Here is a 13,331-nt window from a genome sequence, read left to right as displayed (position 1 = left end):
CTCTGAAATGTTGGATGGATAATTTTCAGAAGTTCTCCTGAAACTTTGTGTTTTATTTAATGAGATTTGGTAATGTACATACTGCGTTCTTCCTTATTAGCATGGTAGTATAAGCAGCAAGTCAGACTTTTCTTTCCTTTTTAAGTTCTTGTTTCTCAGCTGAAATAGTGCAGAAGCTAGTTTCTCTGGTGTTTTAAAGAATAAAACAATATATTAGAGTGATTCTGTAGCTTTTCATGAATCAATAAAGCAATTAAATTTTGGTTTCTAAAAAAAAAAACAAATTGAAAAAAACCCCAAAAGTCACATAATGCTGCATTATGTTAGGTCATTGCACACAATATTTGATTGAGAATTACTTGAAATAACTCGGTAAGTACATTCTAAGTGAATATCCCATGTCAGAAGACAAAATATTCATGATATTTACTAGGAACGTACTCTTTTGAAGCTATTTTAAAGATGTTTGTTTGAAGTTATTTTCCCGATCATATTTTAAATACAAGCACCTGACACTTCAGAGCATAGTGTGACTTTCAGGAATCCTCAAAAAAGTGTTTTAAAATCCAGAGATCATTTTATGTAGATTGATCAACTACCGAACTGTGCAAAATGAACTGCAGGTTCAACTACAGGCGTTTGAAGAACCCTTGACAAATGGATTTCTGGATAGATTTCGAAATCAAGCATTAAAACCCATGTTCTTCACGTAGTAATTTTGTGTAACATAGGATGTATATGTTGCAGGCAAAAAATCAAATCAGGCATTTTGTCAAGTTCTTAAGAGATTTATCCAACATTCTCACTCAGTTTGAAATTGAACACAAATTTACTGGATATATTTAACTTGGATTTGATTTTGCAGGAGATGGTTGAGCGAGGAGAAGCAATGGCATGTCCATCGTGCCAAGTCGTCCTCATGAAGAAATGGGGCTGCGATTGGGTTCGCTGCTCCATGTGCAAGACCGAAATTTGTTGGGTCCGTCGATGTGCCAGATGGGGTCCCAAGGTTCGTAACTCAATCACTAGTAGGGTTGAAGAGAAAAAAGATTCTATGCTATTGTTGGTTCTTTTTTGTTTATTTTTCATCGTAATGAAGGAAAAAAGGCAATGGCGTTTTCCGCTTTGTTTACACCGAGTTTTAGATTTCAATGTGCAAACAAGATATAAGTGTTTTAAATGAACATTAGTTAAATGGCAAAAATACAAATGACGTCATTAGTATAATCTAACCTCCATTTTGTCCGTGTTAAAAGGACTTGTAAAGAGCTCGCTCAGAAGTCGGTCTTCCAACTTCCTGTTGTGTGAATCGTTTTCCATGTAAAATTTTGAAGAGCAAACATTGATGCAGAACTTGTCAAATCTCATTTGAACTTTCAAAATCAATTTATAAATGAGAGATTAGCGTTAATTATTACAGTTAAAATTAGTCTTTTCGAACTCCTACCTCACAAAAGATACTAAAATTAGCACCTATCTAAGTATCTTTAGAGATAATTTTATTATTCAATAAATGACTCGAGTTGGGTTTCACAGACATTTTCCCTCTCCAATGTTCAGTATGTTTAAAATTATCAACAACAATGAGCCTGTAGACGAGGTTTGAACTACCGGTAAGCAACGTCACACGTTCTCCTTTCTAAATTAGACATAGAAAATGATTCATGCAATGGTAAGCTTGAAAATCAGCTTCTGAACAAGATATCAACGGGTATTTTCAATACGTATTAAATGGAAGTTAGAATGTCCAAATTATGTTATTTGTATTTTTACCTTTTAAACAATGTTACCTACTCGCAAACTTTCATGTCTAGTTTAGGAGTTTATTCCTTGTTGAGCTTCATTTTCCTTGTGAAATTTTAAAGAGAAGTTATGTTGCTTAGTGCTGAAATGACTACTTTGTCTTGAGGCCCACTCAGCTTACAAAGTAAATTTTTTCACCATGAAGCAGTTTTGATCTACATAGCCTTGAACATTATAGATTTAGTAGATTTTGGTGAGCAGGAAGTATAAATATTTAAACTTGAGAAACGATTGTTTTTCAATTCTGTTTGAGTCATGTACACACACTTTTCGTGAACATTTTCAATTTGTCCTTTGTGCTCTACAAGATATTTGGATGTAAAAAATAGTATTGTGATGCCGCAATCCGTCCATTTGATTGTCCATTCTTAACACAAGCTAATACTGTTACAGGGAAGAGGCGACACCACTGGTGGATGCCAGTGTGGAGTAAATGGAATAAAGTGTCACCCAAAGTGCACCTATTGTCACTAGTACCCAGAACATGGGTCTCAAATTGGATGAACTGCAACCAAGAATTCTCAAGGTGCTCTCAAGATGACTTGTCCCAAAAACAGTAATTTTATCCATGACAACCACTGCAGACGCTCTCACCGAACTGTTCTAGATTTGGAATGAACTCTTCGCATCAGGACAATCATTGAACAAGTTTCTAAATGACTGTCAGAGCTGTTCAGCCAGATTGTTATGTTGTCATTTCAACTGGCTCTCAGACTGTATTATCTTCTTGTAAATTTAATATAATTCAGAGTTTGTCTCATTTTGTGTGAGCTTTTGGATTGCATTTCTGATTTGAAAAAATTGAAATCTTCTTGTCTTCATGTATTTCTTTCACTCTTGGACCCTGCATTAATCTCAAGGTTACTTGAATAATCTCCTGTTTCGGAAAGTGTCCAACTTGGGGGGGGGGGGGGGGAGAGAAAAATTCTGAAAAAGACAAGAACCGAATCTTGTCAAATATTTTTGGTGAGGGAGCGTTCATAAATCACCCAACATTCTAAGGGGAAGGAGGGGGTATATGAGCCTGCGTCACACTGCATTATAAGGGGGGGGGGGGGGCAGTGCCAGCATAACATAACCTTCTGTATTGGTAAAAATTACACAATAACCCAAGATACTTAGTTTGCCAATTTTCTGAATTTCTTATCCATTTTTTATTTTTTTTTACCCTGTTATGGTATCTTTTGCCTTCTATAGACATTGGTTCTCTGTCGAATACAGTGTGAATATATATGTTGCAGAAAGTAGTCAAATCAGGCATTTTATCGAAATACTGGGCAGATAGTCAAATGACCATTTTCGAAGTTTAGTATGCTTTGACGAATAGCCCTCAAGTTTTTAACATGTGTAGAGTAAAAATTCATAAAATCTACCCAATTTCCCCATTTTTTCTCTCTAAATGCTCCTCGTGTGTTAACTGTAAAAATTCTGTATTTTAATAGATTCTGTAAATTTTGAGATGAATCCTAGCTAAAAGGGTTAGTGATCCTAAAGATACTGTTGTATGATACACATCTTTATGGTGAATTTTTTCCAACACAAATAAGGAGTTATTCATTCGAAAATCAACAATAGAACCAAAATTTCATTCAAGTAAGATTATTTTACTATCTGCCAAGGCATTTGTCATAATGCCTAACTTGATTATTTGCCTGCGACATATACATGGGTATGTATATATTCCAACGTATGAAGATTTTCCGATTTTTAAGTATCTTACATTGCGAGATATTTCAGCCAAACTTTTTACATTTTGCAGAGCCTCTTCTGGCCTCATCAGAGCCGCTATTTGGTGTAAAAAATTTGAAATTGAAGGCAGTAGATTTTTAGTCACGGGACGTGAAAATGGATGAATAAGGTTCAATCTTGTAAGCGCAATGAACCAAGTTAAATCGAATATTCTGAGCTAAAATTTTTTTAATCTTGATATAACATCCGACCTCATTTCACTTCCTCCTTAAAATGCTGAAATATTTTACTTTAAGTAACGATGTGCCCATTAATTATATATTGTATATTATATCACATTAAGCAGAGGGGAACCAACGCCATTATGGTATTTTATAACTTGTGCATATTTATCTAAATAAATGCCCAGAGTAGAGAGCAATTTTGGTTTTTCAACTGGAAAATTGTAACGGAATTTTAAAGGAAAACAATGTGCATACTTTTAGTACTTTTTAGAAGAGGAAGAAGAAGTTGCACGATTTTGAAAACACTTGATCACATTGGTTCTCTTCTACTTAATGCGATCCAACTCTGCAAAAAATCTAATGAGAGACCAGGCCTGAGATTTAAGCGGGTAATCTCCAATTAACAACCATGCGAGAAGAAAATAAAGGAAGTACATAAGGACTAACGCAAAAACAGAGACTTAGAGAAGGAATAAACATTTAATGAACAAAAAAGGAAATATAAAAATACAAAATGAGAATGTCGGTGGTTCACAGGAAAAATAAGTATTCTAGGCACTTAATACTGGGACAAAAAATACAAGAGACTGTACTTGAATTAGACCTGAGAATTGCCAAAATGAGGCCAAAGAAATATATCATTAACAGATATTTCATCTGTAAAACAAATTAAGCTCTTTTAAACTGGAACACTATCTTGGTAACATACACTTTAAAAAAAAAACTGCAAATGCAATAAAGGATTTTACTCCTAATGGACCACTAGACACGGTGCGTATTTAGGCAATATGACACAATATTTCCTCTCCAAAAATCTACATGGAACTTGATTCACGCGACTAACATCACTGATACCAACTCTAGACCAAGATAATAACATTCGTATTTAGCACTTGTGAGGAAAAAATTGAATTTCCCGCTCACAAAAAAAAGAAGAGTATACTTGTATTAAACATGCACAACAACGGTTATGGCGGGCTTTTCACTCGAGCGGCGTTTCTTTCCCACCCTGTGTTCTTTACATTGTCCTTAAAGTGGAACAGCTGAGCTGAAGTCCCGAAATTTTAAACACTTTAATTTATACCATAGAGACTGTCAGGGTTACGTTGTGGGCGATTTAACACAAGTGGATGATTGCTTCTTTAAGAGATGGAAGTTCGATTTCTGCATTAAAAAACGTAAATATCTTGGTAAGGAACTACTTTCAGTAATTATTATTGTCCTTTCAAGAGATTTTCACAAGAAAACATTAGTTCTGTTTATGCGAGGCTCTAAACCTAACTTCAATCGAAACCTGAGTTTGGAACCTAGGTTCAAATCACGGCATAAACGATGCGGAACTAACGAAATATAGGTTTCCTAAATTTGTGTTTGAAACCTTAATTTACACTAAAGATTAGGTTTTTGCATTCCACATAAAAGAACTGGAGGTTGAAATTCAACTTGAAATGCTATTTTCAGGTGGACGATCGGTAACATGACATGTTATCCAACATTTGTAACAGCTGGTGCTTTTTTCACTATTTCGTTCTAATTTTGCCATTAATCAACATTTTTTGTTATCATAATTTTAGTAATTGTTGTTAAAGCAATTTAGCGTAATTCACTAAGTCGTATGTGGCTTATTTATCCTGATTTAGTCAATTTTTAAAAATGAACATGAAATCATTTAACTAAACATCCACTGTCATTTTTCCAATAATTCCTCGGAAAGTCAGTAAAGGTTTTTCTAGTGAAGATGAAGCCTCGCATGTATTGTGGAAGATACACGAGATAAAAGAGTAATAATATATTATTAAAAATTAATTCATAGCCGATAAATTTAGTATAGGTTGTGAAAAAAGGGACAAACATGAAATTCAAGTTCGATCGAAAATATGATGTGCACAAACTGCGAGAAAATCGGATAGTTTGATTTCCTGCGAAAGTCGGGTTACAGCAACCGCCTAAATCCAACGAAGGAAACTCGTATTACAAACTCGGGTTTCGAGCCTCGCATAAACATAGCTATTCATCATATAACTTTGACTTGAACCTCGTCTAGCGGTCCATTGCAGTCACAGTCGATCACACTAACTAAATTTAACATAAACATTCAAAAGGTTATCAAAATAAAAAACAATTCTTAGTATTAAGGTACAAAAAGCAGAAGAAAGAACAAGGAAGTAAAATGACTGAATGTATACAACTCTACTGAAACCTACACTTTAGAGGGGCCAGAGGTTGATCTTTTAACAGTGGTTTCTCATTGATTATGATAAACAAATGATGCACACGGTAAGTTCAAGATTCATTTCATGGAAGATATCTATGTTTAAAATATTTGATGGTTTTCAGCACAAACTGCAAGAAACTTGAAAAAGATGCAGGCAGCTTTCAAAACGGTTTTTAGATGGTAGAATTCAAGTTTTACTCAACAATTAAAGCAGAAAATGAAGTAACATGTGATTACAAGATTGTTATCATTTGACAACAATGATGAAATAAAGTCAACTTCAGAATTAAGAGAGGTGGAAAAAAAATTCACACGACACCCTCTAATTTTTCTGGCCGAATATTTGACAGACTGAAACACACTGTTGACTCTTGATGGATGGTTTGCATTTGTAAAAGCATATTACAAGAAAGGTTTTTAAATTTTAAGACGTTGCATATCCGAAAGCAATATTTTGCGAGTCACAAGAGACTTAAAAATACAAATGACAGTAGTACTGTAAGAGTAAAACTGCAGGTTTCAATTTTAAGAACTTAAACAAAAAGTATTAATTGGAACTTTAAATGACTGAACAGGCACAGCTGAGGAAGAAAAATTAATGGCAGAACTTCTTTAAAAAGTGAGACATTGCCGTTGATAACTGTTCTTGACTGGACATTTTTTAAATTAAAATAAAAAAAAAAAAAAAAAAAAAAAAAATAAGTTGATCTTCTAAACTTAGAGGGTGCCTTCCTAGATGAGATGTCCGTTGGTTTTCGGCTGATAAATTCCTGAAACAAAAAAATAACGAAAATATTACTTCTGATAACGCTAAATCAAATACCGATACATTTTTCATAATTGAGTAAAATTGAATCAGATTCAGACCACATTTTGCGATACAGAACTACTATTTGGACTGCATTTTGCAATTTGGAACTATGAATTCTGGCTCATCTGAAAAAACACTTATGTGCGTAGGGAAACAAATGGCACTTACGTTGTTTTTAAACCGAGCCAGAATTTATGGTTCCAAATTGCAAAATGCAGTCCATTTCTAGCTCAGACAAAAAAGGGCTGATCTGCAAATGGAAACTAATGGCACATAATGTTTGTAAAATGAACTAAAAATAAAAGTCCCTTATTGCAAAATGTAGTTCATTTAACTATACCAAGCAAGAGGGCGCGGTTTTAGAGGACCTTAATAGTTCCTGATGAACAAACAAAAGAAAAAAAAAAAACGTCTTTGGCATGGTAAATCACGTGCTCTTTTCTAGTGATCTCAGATTTTCACAAAATCTCTTGGAAGCTAGGTATTTCTCAGGAAGAGGATCAACAGCATTTACATTTTTTTCTCAGTTCAAGAGAGAGAAAAAAATATTAATAACACGATTCATTACCTAATAGGGACTGATTCATAGAAGCGCAGAACATGAAAAAAAGCAATGCAAGAGCAGATTTGCAACATATCAAAAGCTGAGAATATTTAGAATTAGAGCAGGAAATTTTGAGCTTTACAATGAGAAAAAACACCAAATCTGTGGAAATGTTCCATTTCTTGCACTACTTGCATTATTATGGGAAGAGTTGCACCTGAATAATTGAACAGTACATAGTTGAAATAATTCATTTTAGCTAGGAAAGAAACTGATACAGAATAGGAGAGAATAAATAAATAAAAAAAAACAAACAAACGAACAATCAGCTTAAAAGGCAAAACACTGCAACAGCACACCTTAAAAGGAGAAAATAGATAGGATGAGACTAAAGTGGGGAAAGAAAAGTACAGCAAAAAATTCTCCTGAAATAGATGGAAAGTTTGAGTAGTAATTAAGCATTTATGAGCACGACATTGTCTTGATGACAAAGTTCATGAGAAAAAACAAAGGAACAAATATGCTTAGTAACAGATCCGAGATGCAAAAAGCTCATCAAAATTTGAGCCAGATGACGTCCTATCCCACAACAAAAGAAAAACAAAAATGAGTCAAAGCATAATGCCAAACTTACACAAAAATCTAAAGTATTTTGTTTAACTGGCAGCAGGGTCTTCTCCTCTCTCTTGAGAAGCAGCAATACTTGAACAAGCATTAATTAAAACTTCTAAATCTTTATTCATTAAGTGGCTCAGGACTTGTTCTTTCATATCGCTAGGTAAAATGTCAAACTCCTTGAATAGTAAGGGACACAGTTTTATGCTTTGATCAAGAAGCATTCTCCTAAACATTCCTCTCTTCATCCTACATGAAATAACATGAGCATACGAGGGAAATTTACTTTCGAGATCTTCCGATATAAAACTCTCCACGAGGATCTGGTTTCTGGCGTAGTGACTTAGTTGCGTTTCATCTTTGGTGAGTATATCATACAGGCTTACACTTGTGTAATCTATGATTCGCATTTTCAGTTGATTGATTTCTTGGTCAAGTTTTTCCGTTAGGTCAACCACATCTACAGGATTATACCCTATGTCATATTTGAATTTACTTAAGTTTTCCGCTTCAAGTAACAGAAGGGATGGCTCTGAAAGGCACGGTGAGGTCCAGGCTACGAACTTGACTAGATTCTCTTCATCCGGAAATGCTGCTTTCATTTTCATCAAGAAGCATAATAACATTTTTGTCAAGTTTTGCAACTTCACTCTGACGTTATCATAATGATAAAGCACATTGTTGTCTCCGCTTTGCTTCAATTGTGAAATGTCAGAGAAACGGAGAAATTTCAGAATACCAGTGCTACAGATAAGTTGAAAATTCGTAAAGGCATACTCCAGAAGAGCTTCAAAGATTCTTATATTATCTTGTAATACGGCGTAGTATAAAGGCGAGTAACCATATTTGTCAAAAGAATCGATCCTAGCCTCATACTTCAAGAGCTCCATAACGACGTTCAAGTCTCCTCTTCTGACTGCATGAGCTAGTGGTGTTAGCCCTTTGAAACACCTGGCTTCAATGTCTGCTCCATACTTGATTAGTAGCCTAACAACTTCTTCGCCATTGCTATCAGATACACAATGGAGAGCTGTCATTCCTTTTAAATTTCTGGAATCGATACAGGGGCCAAACTCAATCAACTTTTCTAACATCTTGATGGAGCCACATTTGGCTGAGAGAGGAATATACTCCGAAAACATACCAGCTAATCCTCTTTCAACCCATCTCTGTATAGCCTCTTTCATCATTTCATCATCATCTATACGCATGAGTGCTTCTAAATTGTCACGGTTGATGTCAGCTTCGTCCGAGGACATCTTTTTCTGAAGAAGGATTTTAGCGGCTGTCCAATTTTTTGCTTTACGAGCTGCACACATGGGTGAAGTCAATGACCCGAGGTCCTTGTCTGTAAAAGTCAAGTCCGCTCCAGAATCGACAAGCAACTGCAAAATATCATGGTGATGATTGTCAATAGCAATAATGAGAGGCGTTGCTTTCACACAAACAAAATCATGCCAAGTGGGATTGGGAAATGAATGTAGATAGACTGAATTTGCCGAGACACCAGATTCGAGGAGTTTTTTAACGACATTGATGTAATTTTTACCTACAGCTTTGTGTAACAGTTCAATGGTAAAATCACAATTTCTGTCTACGTTAAACCCATTCTGAGAAAACAATTGTGCTATTTTAATAGAGGTATCATCTTCTCTAAGTACAACTTTACTGAAAGCCTGTTGATTAGCTTTACTGTTCAAATCAGGGTTATGCTTCATGATCTCTGCGATAACATCCTTTGATTGGGAGGCACCAGATGCAGCCAGACAAAAATCAACAGCCAGTTTCAGAACAGACTGGTCACCGTAACAAGGTATGTTGACATCGGCACCTCGCTCTAGAAGACACCTGATCATTTTCAGGTCCATCAACTCAACAGCTAAAACTAGAGGTGTCAAACCTTCTGTATGGCAGTAAGAGGCGGAGGCATTGACAAAGGCACCTCTATCAAGTAGTTCAAGTATCAGACTTGTATCCATTCTAAAGTCATCTGTGTTTGAAGAAAAATTAGCAGTACCGTTGCCATTGTCCTCTACAATGGAGGGTTCAGATGGATCAACTTTGATTTCACTGTTGTAAATTGCAAAGTGCAGAGGCACAAATCCATTATTATTTCTTAAATTAACATCTGCACCTCTGTTGAGTAAGAGCTTTGCTAATTCCAAATTGTTCGCTTCACAAGCTAAGATAAGACCCGTCTCGCCTGAATTGGTCTGTGCATTCACATTTGCTCCTTCACCTAGAAGATAGGAGACAGTTGCTACATGACCCTCTAAACAAGCTAATAGTAAAGGTGTGTATTTGCTGAGGTCACATGTTTCTATACTGACACCATACTTTAACAGCAAATGGGTCAAAAGGTTATCACCAATGCGGGCTGCAAAATGTATCAAATTTACATCGCCAGTGCTACTTCTAAATCCTAGATCAGTTGAAGTACTTAGGACCTTCTCCATGGTACCTTCATTACTTTCATCAACAATTGTACTTGAATTGGGACTGGGCTTCGTACCTCGATAGACGGCTGCATCACGACCGAAAAGTAATTGGACTCGCTCGTAATCATAATCTTCACCAGATACGGAGACTGGGAAAAAAGGCGTTACCTCTGAATTGAAAACGTTCTTGCTTGATTCACTTTCGATGATCAGGGCTAGAGTGTCCACCTCTTTGAGTATTATGGCTTGTTGTAACGGAGTGCAGTTGTGGCTGGTAAGTATTTCGATATCGTTGCGGGTGAACAACTTCAGAACTTCAGTATCTTCGGCAACTACAGAGGCTGGAAGCAACACAAAGCCTTTGATCGTTTCTTCAGTTGAAGATGTCCATGAACCGATAGCAATTTCACCAGCTTTCCCTTTGGGTATGAACAATAAGCAATGTATGCAGAATATTTTGGTACTTTCCTCCGTCATAGTTCAAAGATCAGTCTGGAAGGGAAGAGAAGTTTGTGCTAGGTACCTGTGGAGCACAGCTCAGTCAGTACAATTTAACGATTCATTACGTGCACCGTTTGATAACGACTCAAAATTTCGTTGAGAGGTACCGAAAGTAATTCACAGACACGCAACACGTAACACGTTATTCATTCAAAAAGTTGCTCTGCACTTGCACTTAGTTAGTAACTTAACTTAGTTAACCTAAAGAGCACCAGCATTGTCGCTACTAAGGTTTCTTTTCCCCCCTGCCGCGTAAAAGCCGTCATTAGTGTTACTTTCCGCAATCTGGCAGCACTGGAACTCGCCAGCAGCCAGAGAGTAAACAAAGTCCCGGATTGGTCAAGAAACGGAACACGAGTAGACGCGGGAAAACTGGAAACATTTGAATCGGCGGCGGCTCAGAGATGCAACATGAAGTTTATTTTTATAGGGAAGTGAAAGCTGACTTTCAATAAATTTCAACAGAAGCTGCGCATGCAACCCACAACAACAGTAATTCGTGAACTCGTGAAGAACTTGGAATTTTGACTCCTCGTTTTATTATTTTGCCTCCAAAATTGGAAGATAAACATTTCGCTGAGCACGTGCGTTTCATAGCATACTAAATCCATTGTGCAGAAGTTTTAAGTAAGTTTAATGAAATTTAATTGTATACATTTTCATGAAATATTGCATCTCTGCGCGTGTCTCGATTTGCGACGTCGATTGTAGGTTCCCGATATAGATGGCCTGAGTGCAAAGACACGCATCTCCATTGCGGCGTTTCCAAATTTCCGCTCCTATTTTGCTGTCAGGAAGAGAAACAAGCCAACTTCATAGTTGGAAATTTTGACAGAATACTCTGCTGAAAGAGGAAAAAAATCGGCGAAATTTTCAAGAAATTACATTGACTCGTTTTCCGAGGAAAAAAAACAGAGTATGACAGGAGGTCTGCAACGTCGCAAACGGAGATACGTGGTTTCGCACTATGGCCATCGATGTACTTCGTGCTGCAATCAGAGAGCGCATCAACGTAATAACATTTTTGTGACGTCTCATTTCCGTTCCAATGGTATTATGAAAAAATTTCAAGCAATGACGTCGGCTTGGCTCGTTTGCCTTAGAGATTAAAATGAGAGCTAATTTAGGAACTCCGGAATTCAGATGGTGGTTTCCGGGTTCAGCCGTCGAAATCTCCCTTCGCAGGGTTCGGGCATGATCTGAAATACTAGTTTTATCATAATCAAAGGGCCCCTGACCGCTTCGCGGCCCAACCCCTAAGCGCTTCGCGCCTCGTGCGCTATATACGTTACGCGTCACTCTTGTGATTTTATATTGTACAGGGTGACCTAGGATTAAGTGCGAAAATTGAAGGAGTCGATTCTTGGGGTCAAAAAAGATGTTTTTGAGGTATGCTTTTTTCCAAAAAACGCTTTCTCTCAGGGCCCCATTGTCCCCTATTATCTCGAAAACGATGAGTCATGGTGAAAACACCCAAGATACATACGCTAAATCTAGTGGTGCCGTCAAAAATTTCGTCGCTGGCAACACCAATTTTGGCCACTTTAGGTTGATGACCCCCTACCCCCCCCCCCCTCAACAAGTTTTCCCTTTAAGGTCAAAATTGTAGAGCGCTAAAAATTACCCCCCCCCCCCCCCCCCCCGTTACCAATTTTCATTAAAATTGGTTGATAAAGATTGTCACAGTGTTAAAAAGACTATTTTTTCCCGACTTGGGGGGCCATGGCCCTCAGGAAAGCCCACAAAAGGAACTAAGTCACATCAGTTAAATCCAATAATAATTGGACAGTATATTTATTCACGAGAGAACATTTGGGCGGATTCCTTTGAAAATTTTAACTAATTTCCTTCATACTATGCAAAAATCTCACTGAGATTTGCACAAAAATCTGCACTACCATTTTCATGCAAAAAATTAAATGGTCTAATTAAATTTGGTAATAGCAGCTGTGGCTCGGTTCTTTTCTGCTTGATGCGGCCCATTTTTCCAATTAGGAACTACAATTCTTGGCTCATGCATTAACACTTACTTATGTGCATAATTGAACTACATTTTGCAATTTGGGACTATAATTTCTGGCTCATCTGTAAAAACACTTATCGATGGTGAAACTACCAAACCACGTATCTCGGTTTGCGACGTCGCAGACTTCCTGTCATACTTTAAACTACTACATACTAAAAACTACCTAACGTCCTGTCTTGAAAATTTTCGTGATTTTTCCTCTTCGCGTGGAGAAAATTCTGTGAAAATTTCAATGAATGATATTGATTTGGTCCACTTCAAAAAAATTGTGAGCGTAGATTTTTAAACACCGCAAACGAGATACGTGTTTGGTAGTTTCACCGACGTTATGTGCATAGCGAAACTAATGGCACATATGTTGTTTTTAAACTGGCCCAGAATTCAAAGTTCCTCATTGCAAAATGTAGTCCAATTGGATTGCATTTTGCAATTTGGAACTATAAATTCTGGCTCTTCTGGAAAAAC

The 13,331-nt window shown here is 36.7% G+C and overlaps 2 protein-coding genes across 7 annotated transcripts in view; one reads left to right on the top strand and one right to left on the bottom strand.

The window, feature by feature from the left end:
* The window catches only part of LOC109044548 (uncharacterized), a 33,968-nt gene extending 31,348 nt beyond the window's left edge, over positions 1–2,620 (top strand). For all 4 annotated transcript variants that reach the window (XM_019062341.2, XM_019062340.2, XM_072303090.1 and 1 more), the window contains 2 exons: positions 866–1,009; positions 2,197–2,620. In XM_019062341.2, coding sequence (XP_018917886.2) covers positions 866–1,009; positions 2,197–2,277 — 225 coding nt within the window. In that variant the 3' untranslated portion in view covers positions 2,278–2,620. The remainder of the gene's footprint in view (positions 1–865; positions 1,010–2,196) is intronic.
* A 1,557-nt stretch (positions 2,621–4,177) lies between these two features.
* LOC109044394 (uncharacterized protein C18orf63) overlaps positions 4,178–13,331 on the bottom strand; it is a 36,652-nt gene continuing 27,498 nt past the window's right edge. For 2 of the 3 annotated variants that reach the window (XM_072303475.1, XM_072303474.1), the window contains one exon: positions 4,178–6,701. Coding sequence is in view for 1 of the 3 variants with exons in the window: in XM_019062098.2 (XP_018917643.2) it covers positions 7,943–10,816 (2,874 nt within the window). In the remaining 2 variants the exon portion in view is untranslated. Of the gene's footprint in view, positions 6,702–7,920; positions 11,714–13,331 lie in introns of those variants that run through there. The other variant, XM_019062098.2, reaches the window with a different exon arrangement.

This window comes from Bemisia tabaci, chromosome 8 (assembly GCF_918797505.1).
Source record: "Bemisia tabaci chromosome 8, PGI_BMITA_v3".
NCBI classification, from domain to species: domain Eukaryota; kingdom Metazoa; phylum Arthropoda; class Insecta; order Hemiptera; family Aleyrodidae; genus Bemisia; species Bemisia tabaci.
Note: the sequence above shows the minus strand (reverse complement) of the source record. Positions and strands in the feature narration are given on the sequence as shown.